The sequence below is a fragment of the Macaca mulatta genome, chromosome 5 (assembly GCF_049350105.2).
Source record: "Macaca mulatta isolate MMU2019108-1 chromosome 5, T2T-MMU8v2.0, whole genome shotgun sequence".
Lineage (NCBI taxonomy): Eukaryota > Metazoa > Chordata > Mammalia > Primates > Cercopithecidae > Macaca > Macaca mulatta.
In genome coordinates, this window is record NC_133410.1 from 127385688 (window position 1) to 127407068 (window position 21381).

Consider the following 21381-nt stretch of genomic DNA (forward strand, 5'->3'; position numbering starts at 1 on the left):
ACAAGTAAGCACATAGTATAACATATCAGACACTGGCAGGTGTTGTGGAGAAAATAATGTAGGGCAAAGGAAATAGAGAAGTCTGAGCCTCAGAAAATAGAGGAGTATTGTTAAGTTTATAAGGATGTCCAGGAAAAGCCCGTCTGATAAGGTAATATTTGAACAGAGACGTAAAAGAAATGTGAATTTAAAAGTGATGCTCTGAGGAAGAGACTTAGGGGCAGAGAAAAAGAACAGCATGAGCAAAGGCCCAGAAACAGGAATAATCTTGTGTTTCCCTAACAACGAGAAGGCCTGTGCGCTGGAACTGAGTGAGAATGAATTGATTCCTAAAATTGCTTGACTCATCTATAATTCATTCAAGAATGGCATTTGACTTTTAAAATATGAGCCATTTTCCAGAAAATTTTAGATTATATTAATTTTTTATACATGTGTTTAGTGCTTCACAGAATAAAAAGCCTTTTCCCAGATATTATCTCCTTTTCTCCTCAAAACATGCTGTCACTGAATGATGGGTCTAATTTGATTTGATTATCCCAGCAACTGACACAAGACATGATGCATAGTAAGCACTCAATAAACATATATGGATTTAATTAGTTGATGTATTAATTCTGTGGCACAATTTCTAATTTTTCACCTTTACCATGCTCATTTTTTTGAACATCAGTGATGGGTTTATAATTCAATGAAGCTTCAGAGGCTATAAAGATTTATCCAGCCATTTGTCTGCACCCTAACTTATATATGTATCTATTTTTTTGTGGTGATTTGCACTTTTTTCTGCCTAACCCTTCCATTAAGTTCTTTAGCATCTTTCTTTGCAATCAGTTTATGTATATTCCCAATTTATCATATTTAAACTGCTATATTCTTGGAAACCAGATCACAGGCCTGTTAGACCTATATGTATGTAAAACAAAGTGACTTTTAAGTGAGAGCATGAAACCCTTTCTTAAAAAATAAATTTGCTTTAGTTCATTTGTGCTGCTACAACAAAATACCACAGACTGGGTAATTTATAAATAATAGAAATTTAGTTCTGGGCGCTGGAAAGTCCAAGGTCAAGGCACCAGCACGTTCAGTGTCTAGTAAGGGCTAAGTCTCTCTGCTTCCAAGATGGAACCCTGTTGCTGCATCCTCCAGAGGGGACAAACACTATGTTTTCACATGGCAGAAGGGATGGAAAGAAGCAAGCCCACTTCCTCAAGCCCTTTTATGAAGTCATTAATCCCAATAATGAGAGCTCCATCCTCATGATTTAATCACCTCCTGAAGGCCTCACTTCTTAATAATACCACATTGGCAATTAAGTTTCAACATATGAATTGTGGGGAACACATTCAGACCATAGCAAAATTCAATAACTTTACTACTTGCTTCCTAATAGCTGTTCTGATCTCATAGGGATTTTGCTTATTTCTGCATCTGCAATTTAATTCTAGTGGGTTAAAGTTGTTAGACACAGTATACAATTGTACCTTTCCTCTAACTTGCATCCAAAAAAATATATAAAGTATGTCATTCCATCAAACATAGAATCTATGACATGATCCAAAGCCACATTAAGAGGTTATTCATTACACCAAACCTGATCTCATTTACCTGAAGTATCCATAGCTTACAGGTTTGTCTGAGCCCTGACTTTTCCTCACTGAAGCAAGAGTTCCCATCCAATATTGATGATCTACCCACTTGGTGCAACATGATTGTAAATGTGCCTCTTGTTATGAGGTGTGCTTAATATATCCTTTCCATAGAAGTCATTATCTCTATTTACCCTTTAGTTACCCTATACAAATTTTCAGTCAAATATTCTTTCCTCTTCTGACTAAGAATCTTTTGGCATTACCAGTAATTCATTTATTCTTTCATTCTTTCAACAAGACTCTATTGGGAGCCTACTACATGCCAAGCACTGCTCTGGGCACTGCAGATTTAGCATTGTAGAGACAGAGGTTACATTTATTCTGTTAGAAAGCTAAATGAATAGCTCTAAGGGTAAGAGCTAAATTGATGGTTATAAATAAATATACACCAATAGTAATAGTGATAAATTCTATGAAAAAAAATAAAGCAGAGAATCCAGGTATAGAGCGATAGGCTGAGCATTTATTTAAAAGAGGGTGATCACAAAAAATAAATAAGCATGTGAAGTGATGGACATGTTAATTCACTTAATTTCACCATTTCACAAGTACATTTATTAAAACATCACCTTGTACACTATAAATATATGCAGTTTTTAGTGTACAATATATACTTTAAGTGTACAATATATACATTTTGTCTATTATGCCTTAACAGAGCTGGGTGAAAATTAAAAAAAAAAAAAAGAAGAAGAAAGAAAAAGAAAAAAGGATGGTCAAGGAAAGCCTCACCAAAGAGGTTATGTGTAAGTGGAGACCTGAAAGAGTAAGGAAGTAAACCACATGAGTATTTGGGGAAAGCATATCCTTAAGAGGAAACAGCAAGACTAAAACCTTGAGGTGTGAAAAAACTTGGTATGTTTTAGGACATAAGCAGCATAAAGGCATATATGTCTAGAACATAGTGAGTAGGAAAGGAAATTATAGAACATAAGGCCTAAGGCATGGGCCATGTAATGTAGGGATTTTTGAACATCAGTTGTCACTGCTTCCCAATAGTTCATTGTGTGTTTGACTTGGTGCTACTTCTGGACAGTTTTCTTAAAATTGGTGTAAAGAGCATAGGACATGTATTGCAAATAATTTTGGTATGGTTAACTTGCATGATACCATTTTCATAAAATTCAGAAGAAAACATGGAGACAACAGTATTCACAGTTGTACATTCTGGGTTTTTTGTGGTTGTTGATGCAGGCAAAATTCACTTATGTAAAATTAACTATTTTAAAGTAAACAATTCAGTAGCATTTAGTACATTCACAGTATTGTGCAACTACAACCTCTGTCTAGTCCAAAACATTTTTATCACCCCAAAAGGAACCCATACTCATCAATCAGTTGCACCCAATTGCCCCCTACACTGGCAACCACCAATCTCTTCTATCTATGGATGTACGTATTCTAGATATTTCTTGTAAATAGAAGCATACAATATATGGCCATATATGTCTGGCTTCTTTCACTTAGCATAATGTTTTTGAAGTTAATCCATGTTATAACATGTATCAGTACATCATTTCTTTTTATAGTTGAATAATATTTAATTGTATGTACATAGCCCAATTTGTTTCTCCATTCATCCACAGATGGACATTTCAATTGTTTCTACCTTTTAGCTATCATGAATAGTACAACCATGAACATGTATGTAGAAGTATTTGTCTGACCACTGTTTTTTGTTCTTGTAGTACATACCTAGAAGTAGAATTGCTAGGTCATATGGTAATTCTATGTTTAACTTTTTGAGTAGTCACCAAAATGTTTTCCAAAGGGGCTGAATCACATTACAGTCCCACAGCTCTCTGATTCTTAAACCACCTTTATATACAGATTCTCCTTGACATACAGTGGGATTATATTCTTGTGTATTGAATGCATATCACTTTTACACCATCATAAAGCAGAAAGATCTTTGCTTGAACCATCATAAGTCAGGGCTTGTCTATTCTCTGCAAGCACTTGCTTCCTCATACCTTATCTTCCCTAGATTGGAGCTGTTTATACTGAGTTATCACATTTTTACCAAAACTGACAACCTGATTAGCTGGTTCTCCCAACCCAGCTGAAATGGACTTTAATTAGAAAAACTAAGAAAAATAAAATTAATAAATATATAAAGCTAAACTTTAGAAGCTAAAATTCTGCTGTGTAATTTCTAACCCAAACTACCCTAGTGATGATATATATAAAAGATAGATGTATAGATAATCTTCTATTGATTCTGTTTCACTAGAGAAATCCAATACATACTCCATTATGACTCGAGTAGATAGGTAGGTAGGTAGGTAGGTAGGTAGGTAGGTAGGTAGGTAGATAGATAGATAGATAGATTTATTATAAGAAATTGGCTTATGCGGTTATGGAGGCTGAGAAGTCTCAAGATATGCAGGCAACAAGCTGGAGATCCAGCAGAGCCAAGTGTGCAGTTCCTGTCCAGGTTTGAAAATCTGAGAACCAGGAGAACTGATAGTGTGTGTTCCAGTCTAAAATCTGACAGGTTAGATACTCAAGAGTCAATGTTTCAGTTTAAGTCTAAAGATAGGAAAAGATCAATTTTCCAGCTCAAAGCAGTCAGGCAGAAGGAGCACCCTTTTACTTGCAAAATATTCAATCTTTTTGTTCTACTTAAGACTTCATGTTATTGGATGAGGGCCACTCTCCTTAGAGAAGGAAATCTGCTTTATTCAGTCTACTAACTGAATGTTAATCTCATCCAAAACATCCTCACAGACACACCCATAATAATGTTTGACCAATTATCTAGGCACCCCATAGCTCATTCAAGTTCACATGTAATGTTAACCTTCACAGAGTACTTTTGAGCCAGCACAATTTTTAGGACCTCAACTGAATTCAGATGGCCCTTATATATCCCATGTTGCCTAGAGTATTTCTTATTGGAGAATCCATTGATTAGCTGTACCAGTAACTATACTAAGAAGTGAACATCAAAGATTTCACACTCAAAAGGAAAAACAAGTCATAAATAAATTAGAAACTACCTTGAACTATTTGAAATCAAGGAATAGAACAGTGATTCTTAAGAGTGTGGTATAATGTCCCCTATATCGAAATCACCCAGGGTACATTGCCCTTGTTCAGGATGATTATTCTGAATCTCCGGGTTAGGACCCAGAAGTCTACATTTTGTTAAGTTTCCCAGATAATCTTTATGTACATAGAAGTTTGAGAAGCACTGAAATAGGAAATGCTTTTATTTTAGCATTTTAGCAATTTTCAAAATAATTTGAAATAAAATGTTTTCTAATTACTTTTTCCAATTTGAATTATGTTGAAATTCTTCACTAAGATTCAAAACAGTTTATGAAAATAAAATAGTAAATAAATGTTCTACACTGACCATTTTCAAATCTTTATGAGTTTATTGCATCATTAGATCAATCAAAATTCATTCGTGTTCCCATTCAATAAATACTTACTTTCCCTTCTGTTGTTGACATCATGCTGGGTTTTGGGAATGCAGCAGTGAATAGGACAGACATTGCTCATGGAGTTTATAGTCCAGCTTTAATCTCACATTTTGTTTTTAACATATAACACAAACCTTTTTTTGGAGGGGGGTGGGTTGCTGGTCATTTAATTATTGTGATGATTTTTTTAAGTATTTAGCATTTTCATGTCTTGATCAGAACAGATGCACTACTTAAGGAGTTTCATACCTCTGCAACTGAAAGGAAATCTAATTGGTTCTGCAATAACAGTAAGTGGATTGAGACACCTCAGTCCTCTAATGTGAAATCTTACAGCTCTGCTTCCTTTTCTGCTTTGCTGTTAAAAGCAAGTATTTTAAATTAAGGTATTAAAATGATGTTTATAGTAATATAAAAACATCCCTTTTCTTCACAATTGAATGAATGAGATTTAACTAATAGTTTCCTAGAGATACTATATAGTAAAAAATAGTGAACTATTTTTAACATTTTCTTTTAAAAATTACATTAGTATTTTGACTAAGCATGTCAACTGTAAGCTAAACAGCATGTGCATAACAATTTCAAGTGAATACTTAGTGATAGTAGCACTTACTTAATAGTTTCCTCTTTTCCCCACTTGCTTACCATTATTTGCCAATTTCAGCTCAAGAAATCTTCTGGGAAAATCATTCTTCGCCGCGATAATTTAGAGGTTATATATAATGTATGCACAAGACCAGCTAAAGTATGTAACAGAAGTAGCTCAAGATTGCTCTATAACTCTTTTCTCTGCTTTCACACAAACCTTTGTCCTTACTCTGTTACTACAATAGAAACAATAAAATACACATGCATTCAGGTGAAGAATGAAAATTCACTAAATTCATTTAGAAAAAATACCAAGCAATATAAAGCCCTGTGAAGTTATTATAATACAGCTGCTTGGATTATCTTCCTGTTTAGTGCTGATTAGACAAGCCCAGAACTGTTAAGGCTCAATTTAAAAATATAGTTTAAAATTTTAGGCATATGCCTGATGTTTTCATGTGAGTAACAGAAAGTAATAGAACATGGAATTTTGTGACAGGACAATAAGGACCTTTGAAAGTTGGCAGAATAACAAAGGATTTCATTCACAAAGCTAAAACTCAACTTCTGTGTATTAGGAAAGGATTTAGGGCCATATATCCATTTCTCATTTGATCTTCATACAAAACCTGGGAGCTACATATTGTTATTCTTGTTTTCCAAGGGAGGAACCGTGATTTGGAAAGGTTCAGTAACTTGTCCAAGCTTCATATTATTACTCCGTAGTAATCAAGTAGCCAAGCCAGAGTCCTAAGTCACCCTGATTTCAATCTGCTGCTTTTCCATCATGGCCATGTTGGTGAGGCCAAGCTCAAGAACTGGGCACTCAGCAGACGGTGGCCTTGGCCTAAGGCAATTTAATAAGAGCAAAGATAATCTCTAAGACTCCTCACTGTACTTAGCAAATTCCTAGGTGAAAGCTCATAGAAAACACACTCCAGCCTTTGGTCTTTAAGACTATTTTAATCTGGCAGGATAAATGCAGTTTATATGTAGACTTCACATTTAGAATATGGGCAAGTGAGAGCTGAGTGATTGTCTTGCCATTAGGAGTGTTCTTAAGTTAGATAATGCAGTGCCATGTCTATAGATTTCTTGTCAAGGGAGCTTAAATACTGTTGCAAAAACTGACTGGATATTATGCTTCCCACTAGCTTGCCCATCTTTCCTGTATTCTTTCTTATTTCCCTGCTGAATGTCAATTGTGTAGGTAGATCAAATAGTAAAGCTGATCCTGGCCTTATTATTTATTATTTTCCTCTAAGGGTATCCTTCCTCTAATTGTGCATGAAGCCCTACTCTAATATTAACCTAATTAACTGTTTCCAGCATATTTCAATGTTTTTCTTGTCTGAGAACAAGTCTTGTATAGTCTTTCCAGTTCTAAACCTGGTCAGAGAGAGACTAAAGTGATCATTGGAGCACTTCATAGTACTCCAGTGTCCTGCAGTCCAACTCTGCAGATGGTACAATGAATAAGTGTTCTTTAATCTGGATGCCAATGGGTAAACATTACTAGTTTGGCTGGTGTGGTGGCTAATCTTATGTGTGAACGTAAGGGATTCCCTAAGCTAAGGGATGCCCATATAGCTGCTACAACATGATTCGGGGTGTGTCTGTGGGAGTGTTTCTGGAAGAGATAAGCTTTTCACCCAGTGAGCTGAGTAAAGCAGATGGCCCTCCCCAATATAGGGGGCATCTTCCAATTTACTGAGGGACTGAATAGAACCAAGAGGTGGAGGAAGGGCAAATTCACTCTCTCTGCTTGAGCTGAGGCATCCACCTTTATCTCCCTCAGACATAGGCGCTCCTGGCTTCAGGCTTTCAAACTGCCACTTACACCATCACCCACCACCGCCACCAATTTCTCAGGCCTTCCGTTGCGAACTGAATTATATCACCTGCTTTCTTATTCCTCCAGCTTGCCTCCACAACCACATGAGCCAAATCCTATAATAAATGACCTCCTATATCTATATCCATATCTATTTCCTATCGGTTCTGTCTCTGGAAAATCCTAAATAATACAGCTTACTATTCACTGAGCAATCTAGTTTTCCCATTCCCCTCATGCCTTTAGGCTTTGAAAACTAAAAGTTAAATATTGAAAGTGGAAAAAAGAGCATCCTTGTGTTCATTTCTGGAAGAGTATGTCACCACAGTTCTGTATGCCAGTGATAACAGGATTCATGTTGTATTCTTGTTGTTTCCATGGACAACAGAAGCAGTGAGCTTCAAAATCCAAAATTCTCGTTAAGTCACTTCTTTAGCTCTTCAATAGCTTTGTGACCAAGGGAAAGCCACTTACACTATATAAATCATGTCTACCACTTCTGAAATGGGAATAATACTCTCTAGTATACTAAACATATCTGATGCCTGGAGGAGGTATGAGTGCGTGTACACGTGTGTGTCTAGACACATAGGCATAGGAGCTTATCATTTGCTGCCTAATTGATTTCATTTACTCTAGCAAATATAGACATTTATATTTCTAAATAGTATATGATTGATTATAAAATATTAACTCTAAAAGTACTGTGCTCAAACGAAAATAATTTTATCTGCTAAAATAGGTCAAAATGTAATCTAAGAAGCACAAATAAGAAACAAAAAAATTATCAAGACTTTCCACCAAGAATGCCACACGTCATGAACACTAACATAAATCTTCATGTGAAACTTCTTTGCAATTACTTTTAATTTCAATTTCTGCCTCTTCATCTATTTGATGATTTATTCTGCTAACAAAGTTAGAGAAAATTCAAAGGCTATAATTTCGCTCAGTTCTCAGAACTCAGATTCTTTAAATTAGATCTTTTTTGTCTTCAACTAGATATTTTAATGCCTACAAACTTTCTTAGCTTTGCAAAATGAAGACTTGGAAAAAAAAGTTAGTGGGGTAGCATACAGATTAAAATTTGGAAAGATAATTTTGAAATTTTTGGGTTAAATTGTATTTGAAATGCAATTATTGCATAATTAAATTGCACATTATGTTCCCTTCTAACAGTCTGATAAGCATTTTCAAATGTTTTGTTTGCTAAAGGATAAACAATTATTTTCTGCTGCAGAAATGACTGCTTCATTGCTGTAGTCATGAGTGGCTTAATGATGGAGATGTGTTCTAAAAAACGTGTTGTTAGCCAATTTTGTTGTCGTGCAAACATCACAGAGTATACTTACACAAACCTAGATGGTATAGCCTACTACATACCTAAGACCACCAAAATATACGTGCTACATTGTTGACTGAAACATCATTAGGAGATTCGTAACTACATAAATATGTGTTGACACACAGAGCAGTATTTATATTAGTCAAAAAAGTAAACAACTTAGATGTACGACAATAGGATAAAATGGGTAAATAAATTATAGTATAGTCATTTGATGCAATATTCTGCATTCATTAGAAAATTTGGTTTTGGAAGATTAATGTGATAGGAGAAAGCCCATGATATACAGTCAAATGAAAAATTCAAAACTCTATATTTTTAATCCTGATTGCTATAGCTCTAATTTTTATTTTATGGCACTAATTTACCTATATATCTATATGCCTGAAAATATAGTCATATGTGTTTATTTAGTTATTGAGAAAAATAGAAGGAAAACACATCATAATACTTTACTGGTGATTTTAATTATTTTTAATTAGAAAAAATGTTATTTTAAAAATAATAATTGATACATGGAATTGTAAATTACCTTCCTATATATAATACAGTATTTTGGAATAATTAAAAACAAAAGTCCCATTTTTCAATAATCAAACCACTTTTGAAGGTAGACATCTATGTTCTTAGGGTTCCTGGATTGGCATTTGAGGAGACCACTAAATTGTGCCTCTTCAGACAGTCGTGATTCCTTACCTCCTCCGTGACTACAGTACTCTATCAGATGGGTTTTGCTTGCCCAGAATACATGTGGTTTTCTGTCTGTGGTGGTAGAGCACTGACTTAATTATAATTAGATTTTTAGATATGATCACACCATTTTAGACATGTTGCATATACAGAAAAAAGTATAATTTTATATCATTTTTATATTTTGTTCATAGTAATGAGTAGACTACTTCAGTTTAAAATAGAATAATGCTGAATAAAATCACTCTAGTAATGAAGGGTTTAGTGAAAAGAATATGATCTAAGCATATTGCTGGGTGCTTAAGCTTTTTACAAGGGTTAGGCCAGTAATAAATATATTTTTAAAAGGTGGGAATAATGGATGAATGTATAATATTGTTCTCATAAACATCTGCAAAATCTGGTTTATAAAAACAACATAAAAGATGACAAATATCACTGCTTATCTTAAGTATATAAAATATCATCTAGAAATAAATTTCCCCTCTTTACCATATATAGGAATAATTAGTATCTGCCATCTGTTTCAATGTATCTTTTATATGTTTTAGTGTTTGTTTCTAGAATATAAAATAAACACATAAAATGGCAACTCAAATCTGCAAATTCAGGGCTAATTTAGTAACTTAAATCATTGTATTCTAGTTGACTAAGAGTTTAGTTCACAGTAACTTTATTTAGCTTCTAAGGCCTAAGAACAAGACAGGTTTCTTATATATAGTTCTTCTTATCAAGTTTTGTAAATGTACATTAAAAATGCAATCAAGGATCACAAAGCAAAGTTCAAATTCATATTTAGTTTGAATAAGAAGAAAGGCAAAAAGAAAGAATGTTCATTTTACCAAATTGTAAGACTTAAAGCATTGAACACACAAAAAATACGTTCAAATAGATTTGGAATCTATATTTTAACCACTGAAAGAAGAAAAATAAAAGACTGAAATGAAGTGAGTAAAATAGAAAAAGAAGAAAGATATGATCTAAGGGGAAGGAAATATAGGAAGGGTAGGCTAGAATGTTCAACTGGGGAACAAAAAAATTGAGAGAGGAAGAAGGGGAGAAGAAAGAAAGGGAAGATATTATAATTGTCAGCAAATACATATATATATATATATATATATATATATATATATATATATATAATGTGTGTGTGTTATAATTGTCAGCAGTATACATATACAGACACTTGTATATGTATATTGTATATCTTATACCTAGGCACATCCTTCCCCACACCAGGGTCCAGCATCTGACCTAGAAGTCCCATTTGTAACTTCATCATGTCCAGCTGGCTGAATTCCCCCTCCCCTATCCAAACCGTCCCCACCTTGTAAGGACCTAATCTGTCCCTGATGACATTGCCGTCAGTTCAGTCTTTTGCTCCCCTAGTTAGGTGTAGAGATCCACCAACAGGCCTGTCTTCTATTTCTGAGTATCATCAGGATGCATATATTACATGGTTTGGTTGTGCACACCAAAAAGCTTGCTCATGTTAAGAGAGTAGTGATATCAAAAGAATTAGATAGCTAAATTTCAAAAACTTACCATTGGCTAGATAAGTCTAAATTTGAACCCAGTAGTTCTCTACCTCTGCTTTTACAATTAGGAAGAATCTCTTGCATTCAGATAAAGCATACAATCATGGGGTAGTCAATGACTAAAAAATTGTATATCTGCTTATGCTCCAAAAAAGCTGGGACCATGAACATGATAAGGCAGACCTTCCAGATGTCAGCATTATGATTAAGAAAATAAGATTTAGTTGTGGGCCCAACTGTATTAAGGAAAGGGAGAAAGAAGATAAGGGATAGAGTAAAAGGAGTGCCTAATTTGGATCTATATCCTTAAGCTGGGATCTACCACTAATTTCATCTATGAAAGATCATTTACAAATCTAACAGCACTACCTTCTGCCTAGCTGAAGTGAACACTCAGCTACTGTGTATGTGTGTGTATGTGTGTGTGAGGAAGAGACAGACAGAGAAGGAGACAGAGAGAAGGAATATAAGAATCAGAATTTGTGATTGAGAAAGAAAAAAGAAGAAAGAAAAGTACATTAAATACTCAGCATGGTAAATATTTTATGGGATATAACAATTAAAACTGTAATTCAAAATAGCTTTACTTATCAGAAGTAGGATATTTTATTAGTCTGTTTTCTAATGAAAGGGCAAATTAGAGATCTACTTTACTATGATATCTCATTTTGAATAATAATTATTATCTTTTGGGAATCTCAGATTTGGATTTTGAAAACCAAAGACTTGTTTGAGAAATAATCTGTTTCTTTCAACATACGTTCTGGCATAGCTTCACTAAAAATGAGTGCCCTTCTTTTGACAATTGGTGATCTATGTGCCTGAAGGGCAAATTGGATATATTTTATGTACTAGATACTAGTTCCTTTGATACATACAGAATAAACTTCTCTTTCCATTTAACTTCCTTTTTCCAACTGACACTTTTTGCTGATTTATTGCAAGCTAAAGGATAAATAGATGTATGTGTTTCATGTAAACTCAAAAGTATCTCACTAGTTTTAAAGTGCTAAAGAGACTATTTTCCATTATTTAATTCTCGCATGTATAAGGACCGGTTTTATCCTCTGAATGCAAAAAGGATATATCTTTTGGAAACTTTTTGATGCCATTCATTATCTGATACATTTTAAAAATTATATATTTCAGGCCCTGCTTGATACTCAGAATCTTTTGCGTGCACAAATCACAAATTTTACATTCAACCTGGGATTTTCAGGGAAATTTTACCACACAGGTAAGAAAAAGGGATTAACTGTTCTCATTAAGACCTCTCTGATCACTGTTTAAAATTGAACACTTCTCCTGTCCACACCTTCCTACATTCCCTATGTTCCTCCCCAGCATTTTATCATTCAATTCCATTTAACATGTTATTTTATAATTTTTGTAGAATATTAATGGTTTGAAAGTTTATGGAACTGTCTGATGGCCTTTCATTTTTATTGAATTATAATTTACATATATAAAAGTACATAAATAGTAAATGTGATATTCAGTGAATTTTCAAAGTGTACACAGCTGTGTAAACAACAGGCAGAACAAGAAAGAGAACACGTCCAAAATCTCCACTTCTTGTGCCCCTCACAATAACTAGCTTCTCTCCAAGAAGAGTAGGATCCTGACTTCTAATATCATGAATTAGTTTTGCTTGGCTTTGCGAGGTATGTAAAAGGAATCACACAGTAAATATTCATCTGTATCCAGCTCATTTTGTACAATGTTATTTCTGTTTCAGAGATATTATTGTCTATAGGTTATGATTCTTTACTTTTCCTTGCTGTACAGTATTCCAGTGTTTGAACATACAAAATGTACTTATCTATTCCATTCAGCTGTAGATGGTTGGATGTTTCCAGACTTTGAGTTTTTCTGAATAGAAATATTCATAACTCCCTGTTATGAACATTTTTATACCTGTCCTTTAAAGAATTTGAGTATTCTTTTCTGTTAATCATCAACTAGGAATGGAATTGCTAGTTATGGACACACTTATAATTAGCTTTAGAAGAAAATGCCAGTTTTTCAAAATGGTTGTACCTGTTTATATTCCCAACAGTATGAGTTCCTGTTGCTCTGTATGCTTGCCAGTATTTGATATTGTTTGTCTTTTTAATTTTAGCCTTTCTGGTGGACATGTAGAGATATCATATTAGGGTTTTAAAGTACATTTCTCTGAAGAGCAGTGAATGATCTTTCTTCATATTTTGACCAGCTATTTGGATATTCTCTCTTGAGGAATATCTGGGTTTTCTGCTTTTACTTAAAGATTTGTAGAAATTCTTTCCTTGAAATTCTTTTACAGTTCCACGTGTTCCAAGTACTTTATCCTGCTGTCTGGCTGTCTTTTAATTTTCCTTATGGCGCTTTTAATGAACAAAAATACTTAATTTTACTGTCGTTCAATTTATCATTTTTTTTAATGGTCAGCCTTTTCTATCTTATTTAAGAAATCTTTGCATACCACAAGAACATGAATATTATTTTTCTTTTTGAGACAGGGTCTTGCTCTGTTGCCCAGAGTAGAGTGCAGTGGTGCAAACACAACTCACTGCAGCCTCAACCTCCTAGGCTTAAGAAATCCTCCACCTCAGTCTTTTGAGTAGCTAGGACTACAGGCCCATGCCACCATGACTGCCTGTGTTTTTTGTAGAGAAGAAGTCTTACTATTTTGCCAAGACTGGCAATGTATAAATCTGTGATATATCTGGAATTGATTTTGTGTATATATCAGATCGGGTCAATATAGTTTCTTTTTTCATAAAAATATCTAACTGGTTAGCCAGACATGGTGACATGTGCCTGTAGTCCCAACTACTCGGGAGACTGAGATGGGAGGATCACTTGAGCTCAGGAGGTCTAGGCTGCAATGAACTATGTTCATGCCACTGCAGTCCAGTCTGAGCAACAGAGCAAGAATCTGTCTCTTTTAAAAAATCTAATTAGCACCCAGTATTGTAAAGACCATCCCTTCCCACTGCTTCATTGTGTCATTATTATCAAAAATTATATGGCCATGTAACTGTGGACTCTCATTCTGGATTTCCCTATTAAATGTGAAAAGAAATCACTCTAAATATTGAGAATAATTACAAAGTTTTTTTCACAAATATAATTAAAATGAGTGAAGATATTTTGACTTGCCTCAGGATAGCCGAACACAATTTTGTAACTGAAAGAAATAACCTGTATTTTTAGAAGTTAAAAAAACAGATTACATGTATTGGTATACTCATATAATGGAATGTTCTGCAGTCATTAAAAAGAGATAATTTTAAATGTAAACCATATAGAAAGAGCTCTCAAGAAACACTGAAAAATCAGTGTACAGTACAGTGATTAGAACATGCTCCCATTTGTATAAAAATAAAGGAGAAGATAAAAACTATATAAAAATCAAGGCATAGTACAGTGATTAGAATATGTTCCCATTTATATAAAAATAAAAGAGAAGGTGAAATCTGTACAACTCTATGTATAGAACTCTTATAGCTTAGAAAACTCAGTTACTGAGTAGTTAAGTAACTTGTGCTATGCAAGATTTCTTAAATAAGATAGAAAAGGCTGACCGTTAAAAAAAAAATGATAAACTGAATGATGCTAAAATTAAGTATTTTTTATATAAGAGCTAGTAATACAGGTATAGGATATCTGTGAGAGAATTCATAATAAACTGGTAGGAATGGGTAACCATGAGTGTATTAGTCAGTTTTCATGCTGCTAATAAACACATACCTGAGACTGGGTAATTTATAAAGGAAAGAGGTTTAATGGACTCACAGTTCCACATGGCTGGGGAGGCCTCACAATCATGGCAGAAGATGAAGGAAGAGCAAAGGGGTGTCTTACATGGCAGTAGGCAAGAGGGCTTGTGCAGGGTAACTCCCATTTATAAAACCACCAAATCTCGTGAGACTTCTTATTCACTATCATGAGAACAATATGGGGGAAACTGGCCCCATGATTCAATTATCTCCACCCAGCCCCACCCATGACACATGGAGATTATTACAATTCAAGGTGAGATTTGGGTGGGGACACAGAGCCAAACCATATCAGTGAAGAAGAGAATTTGAGAATCAAACAAGAAAGATGAAAAGAAGAGTTTTTACTAATTTTTTTCTGAACCTTTGCATTTTATAACATATATGTGTGTTAGATATAAATGAATAAACTCATAAGTAATTTTTTAAAGTGATATAATATTTAAACAAGTTTATCAGTTTTCTACAATTGCAAATACTTTTCAAACTTTTAATCTGATAATATGAGCAAGACCTACTTTGTATGTATTTGATGAATACCTTCAAGGGTTTAATAAACATATCATGCTGAGAATTTTATCCGTATACTAACATCAATATAATCTCCATATGCACATAAACAACATAAATAGTAATTTTATTTTTATATAGAAGTAATATTGTATTTCTAGAGCAAGTGAATGTCCATTTGTTTCCATGGAAGCTACAGAGCCATGAGACTTGGCTATAGTATTTTCCTGTTGTACTATTGTGTAATGAATACAATATGTATAATCGTACAACTACATATAACTTTCACCTATCAATTTGAAAACTGTGTAGGTTTTAAGAATAACTTTAACATAAGAAGCTCTGAAGCTTTTATTCCCCTGAATTTCTTAGATCAATACATAAAATACACTTTTTCTGTGATTGTTTTAAATATTAACAACTGGGAACTTCATGATTTATGTTTGACTTTGTTTTACGATTCAGTGAGTTGGTTCTTATTGTAACCTCAAAAATAAAAACATAATTAGACATCTATTTTAAATCTTTTCCTAATAGGAAAGTTCTGCTACCTTGGCAATAGATATGTGAAGTGAGAACTTTCTCTTTATGTGCAGAGGTTTAGTTCATCTTTCTAGCGAAGTTAGACTCATAGCATCACTAACTTTCACAATGGAGAGTCCCAAGAGCTTAAGGAAACAGAAGACTGCCCATAACCTCTTCCTAAACTTCTGAGTTAGGATATCCTAACTTCAGGATGATTGTCTTAGATTCTTTGACACCTATTATATAAATGAAAATTATCATATGGATAAAAAACCATCAGGCAAACTTAAGGTGAAATATGTGGTATGTTTAGGGGGAAATGGGGATAGTAGGAAGAGACATCACAGCAAAACCAGGACAGCCCAGATTTGCTCAAGAAATACAAGAAAACACTCCTGACAACTCCATTATTTTTTTGCCCATCATTGAATACTGGGGAACGATGCTAGCCAATTCATGTCATTCCTTCTCATCTCTGCAAGGTTTGTCCTCTTTCTTTACTTGGGCACTTCCCACAGCTCATAATAAGAGTATCCTCTCCCTAAGTCAGAGAAAGTACAACACAGGTGGAAACAGAGGCCAAGGTTTGAAAGGGTCTTGTTATTTGTGTATAATATGAGAGTTTCCACAAAACTGTAGCCAGGGTTGTCTAAGGCCAGTTAAATCATTTTTTTAGAGGGAACAGATGTAAAATTTAATATTTGATCTTTCAAAACTTAGATGGGATAAAATGTAATTGAATTATATTGTCTTCCTTTCTAAATGAGGAAATTGCTATTCCTTTTTCTATAAAAAATTCTATCCATTTTACTCAGTCTTGGAGGGAAAAAGAAAAGTGGCACTGTCATAATAGTAATACTTTATGTCAGAAGAGAGCTTTATCTTGTTTGATTTATTTTAATTTTTGAAGGTTATATGCATTTATGTGAGAAATAAAGGGATAAAAAATAAAAATCATAGTTCCCTTTTAGTGCTCTGTTAAGCATTTTTCATGTACTTTTCTACTGAATCCTAGAAGTTAAAAAATGTGTTAACTTGTTTTCTAGATAAGAACATAGAAACTTAAAGGGGCCCAAGGTCACATACTAGTGAAGCGTCAAAAAATAGTCTTAACCCATCCTTGATTAGGGAAGCTGAATGACAAAAGATTCTCCTTATTTATAGATTTGTTAGTCTTTTTATGTTTCCCCAAATCACTGAGATCCAATAGTAACTATACATTCTAATTATATTACAGAAGAAATTAACAACGGGAAAAGCAATGTTATACTGAATGAGTAAATGCTGATCTTATTTCTAGACTCCACGTTTAGCCAGTAAATGACAGTTAAGGGCCCTGAATTTGGAGTTGCTCAATCTGAGTTAGAACTCAGGATTTCAGTTCAGGCTCCGTCTCAAACCTCTCAGTGACATGGAGCAAGTTACTTTACCTCTCCAAATATCAATTCCCTTATTTGTAAAATGAAGTTGGCAGCGGCCCTCACCTCATGAGGTTGTTTTGAGAATGAAGTGAAATGATGGTTGTAAAGTACCCAACACAGTGCTTGACATAACAACACAACATAGAGTCTCAATCAATGATGATTTTAAATATAATATCAGAATAGGAAACACTACAGATAAAGTAGTGTGGAGACCAGTTATTTAAATAAATATATTAAAAATAAATTATAGTTTGCAATAACTTTATAAGACTTCAGCATAGTTTTGTGACAAGTTAAGAAATGGCACTTAACACTGTGGAAAGGAGTTTGGAAGTTTCTCAAAAAACTTAGAACTAACATTCAACCCAGCAATCCCATTATTGGACATTATTATATATCCAAAGAAAGCAAATCATTATACCAAAAAGACACATGCACTCACATGATCACTACAGCACTATTCACAGTAGCAAAGATGTGGAATAAACCTAGGTGTCCATGTGTCCATCCAATCTAATGGTGGATTGACTGAAGAAAATCTGATACATATACTCCATGGAATACCACACCACCATAAAAAAGGAATGAAATCATACCCTTTGCAGCAACATGGATGCTGCTGGAGGCCATTATCCTAAGTGAATCAATGCAAGAGCAGAAAACCAAATACCACATGTTCTCATTTATAAGTGAGAACTAAACAACTGGTACTCATAGTCATAGAGATGGCAACAGTAGACATTGGGGGCTAATAGCAGAGAGGGAAGGAGAAGAGTAAAGGTTGAAAAACTAACTGTTGGGTATTATTCTCATTATCTGAGTGACGGGATCTTTCATACCCCAAACCTCAGCATCATGCAATATGCCCAGGTAACAAACCTGCATGTCCCCACTGAATCTAAAATAAAAGTTGAAAATAAAATAAAATAAATATAATCTGCATCTTCCCAGAAAAAGGAAATGACGCTTAAAATTGAAGAATTTGACTTCTTGTTCTTCTCTTTTCCTCCAGTTCTAACAAAGGTGGGCAAAGTGGGGAAGCAAAGAGTTGGCAAGAGGCCATGACAGTCCAACCAAATGTAATTAACCCACAGTTAATTACACTTCAACTGCTTTTTAATCAAAAAAAAAAATTTTTTTTTTTTCCGAGACAGAGTCTCGCTCTGTCGTCTAGGCTGGAGTGCAGTGGTGCCATATCAGCTCACTGCAAGCTCCGCCTCCCAGGTTAATGCCATTCTCCTGCCTCAGCCTCCCCAGTGGCTGGGACTACAGGTGTCCACCCCCACGACTGGCTAATTTTTTTTTTGTATTTTTAGTAGAGATGGGATTTCACCATGTTAGCCAGGATGGTCTCGATCTTAAGACCTTGTGATCCACCCGCCTCAGCCTCCCAAAGTGCTAGGATTACAGACGTGAGCCACCAAGCCCAGCCCATAATTATGAAAGTAATAAGCAAGAGACATTTGTTTTCAATGTAATTCTAATGTAAAACATTCTCAAAGTAGGATTAAAAGAAATCAGATAAGACAAATCTATAAAGAGAAGACATAAAATCATGCCTAATGTGAACTGAGACAAATATGTCAGAAGGCAGATAGTATTTGTCTAACTCTTGCATGATTCAAATGTATGAATATTTTAGTCACAGATTTCACCATGATGTTCAGGAAAGGACAACAAATGCCTGAGCTATCTTTTCAAAGAACCCTGAGATCTGCTGCTCTGTTCTGATAAATAATATTTCAGCAGAGTCCAACTAAAAAAGCATGAATAAAGGAAAGATAACAGGAAAGTTGCAAGAAAAGATGGGAATTATAGGCAACAAGGAATAGAGCTTAAAAGCGGTAGGAGAGGAGACTTCTTATAAACTAGGGAATCTCAGCTCACTGACATTGCAGGGTATGTGGAAATCAGGAATGAATTGATTTCTGGGAAACTCCAAGAGACTCTGCCTGCTCTCAGTGTGAGAAAATAAAATGGCAACAAATAACTGACACTAATACAGTGTCCTGGAGACTACAAAATGTTAAGCAACAGGGGAGTATCTTGGATAGAAGCAGAGATGTTTAAATGCAGGGAAACTAAATGACATCATTCTTATGTCAAGCAAAACATGTATTTAAGATCACCAGTCACACCTACAAAATGCTTCTTTACTAAGTCACCTTATTTATCACCTCAAATTTAGAAGGACCCAAGAACCTGCCATGGTTAGGATCATCAGAGTTTCTAAACCCCTGAATCCATCTTCCTATTTTTCTTGCCTTTCTCTCTATAAAATTTCCCTGAGCCATAAGAAAACTGCTCAGAAGCTCCAAGAATGCTGGTGACTCATTCATTAATCAGGCCAATGAGTTAATATAATGACTTGGTCAGTTCTTGAACATAATGTCACCTCTCCCACATAGCACATGTGAAAATTACCTCCTCCTTTCATGTAGTATTGTAACGAGGAAAAAAAACTCAAGGAGACATGCAAAGAAACACAAGAAGAACTGAAGTAGGAAATACAGGAAGAAAAGAAAGGGGCATTATAAGTTGCCCAATATTGCCAGAATTATGTAGACACTACCTCCCCCAAAAAATAAAATAGGTACTGCTGTCCATCTTTTTACCTACGTGAATACAGACATTAAAGAGATCATGTGACTTGGCCACACAACTCAAATGTGTTGGAACCTACAAATAAACTAAAGCTTTCTGACTTCAAAGGCTATACTCGTTCTACTATACAATGGTAACATAAGTGTATATTAAGAAGAAAAAATAAAGAAAATAAAACATTAGATTTAAAGATGTAATCTTTGTATGTAGTGGAGAGGAAGTTCCTTCATAGCAGCAGAGTACTTAAGCATATGAAAGTGAAACTGAAGACTGTCCTTGAAGGATTATGCTATTCCACTCACTCTATAGCACTCAATCTTTGTTTCTCCTGTATAAATTTGAATGACCATGAAACCTCTTAGTATGCCTTCATCTCCAGTAAAGGTTTTCAATGCCCACCAAATCACAGCACCTGATTCTTTTCCTGCCAATAGACTCTGCCTCCCTTCTCTTGAGAAGTTGAATGAACAATGTTAAGAGGGTCTGGGTTTAGAATGACTGGCAGCAGTCCATTCTCCATCTTTAGCCTGTAGGGCTCTAATAAAACAAATCATATCAGAGCTTCCATTGAAAATATGGGAGGAGATTTTTCTCCACACAGAAAGGACATCATAGGAAGAACCCACTACTCTGGGAGCTTATTGGATTCAATGTTGTGGCTAAAATTCAAGTGTGGCTGCATAATTGTATAATGACTAGTATTATCTTATGATATTCCAGGACAGTAGTAAGCACCTTACGCTGTTCTTATTTTATGCTATAGTAAAGAAGCTATGCCTGGGGAAGTATAAAAAGGACTCAGCCCCTTCAAATAAGTTAAAAGAACAGTGAAATTTCCCGCAGTCAACTGAACTGCAGGCCAAGGAAAATGGGAGGAAATAAAATGAGTTCAAGTATGAAACCTCCAAGAAACAACAACAGGGCTGACACTTAAGGAAATAGGAGTTTCGTGATGGAAAATCTTCTTCCAACAACTTAAGAGAAAGGACAAGCATATGGAACATGAGTACCACCAAGGAGCAGCTTGGATTGTTTTGATAGTGGTGACTATGATTTCACCACTTCGCAACTTCTGTCCATCACTTTCACCCTTTCTTCTTGTTTATCCTTCAGTTTTCTCTAATTTTCCCAATAACAATTTCCACATTTCCTTCTTTTCTCTTTCTTATGCATCAGTTTTCACCAAATACTAAGTAGCTTCTTCCCAGACCTAAGGAGGAACCTGAATAAAAGAATTACTTTGTTGTATATGCAGCCCATGTCACAATGACCTGCTACTTCTGAGGCTGTGACACACATTCCTTACTCATATTTCCTCAATTACATTTCCTACTTATCCCCCATTGTCTCCAGACTACCAATTGCACAAAAATCCTGAAAGTTAAGAGTTCTAATATCCTTGGGAATGGTTATATATTTTCATCTTGCAGTGATTTCAAATCCATGTCTCATATTTAATAACGTTTAAGAGTT

The 21381-nt window shown here is 34.8% G+C and overlaps 1 protein-coding gene across 2 annotated transcripts in view; it reads left to right on the top strand.

Moving 5' to 3' along the window:
• The window catches only part of NDST3 (N-deacetylase and N-sulfotransferase 3), a 210814-nt gene that overhangs the window by 54540 nt on the left and 134893 nt on the right, over window positions 1-21381 (top strand). For both annotated transcript variants that reach the window (NM_001266899.1, XM_015138957.3), the window contains 1 exon segment: window positions 12231-12318. In NM_001266899.1, coding sequence (NP_001253828.1) covers window positions 12231-12318 — 88 coding nt within the window.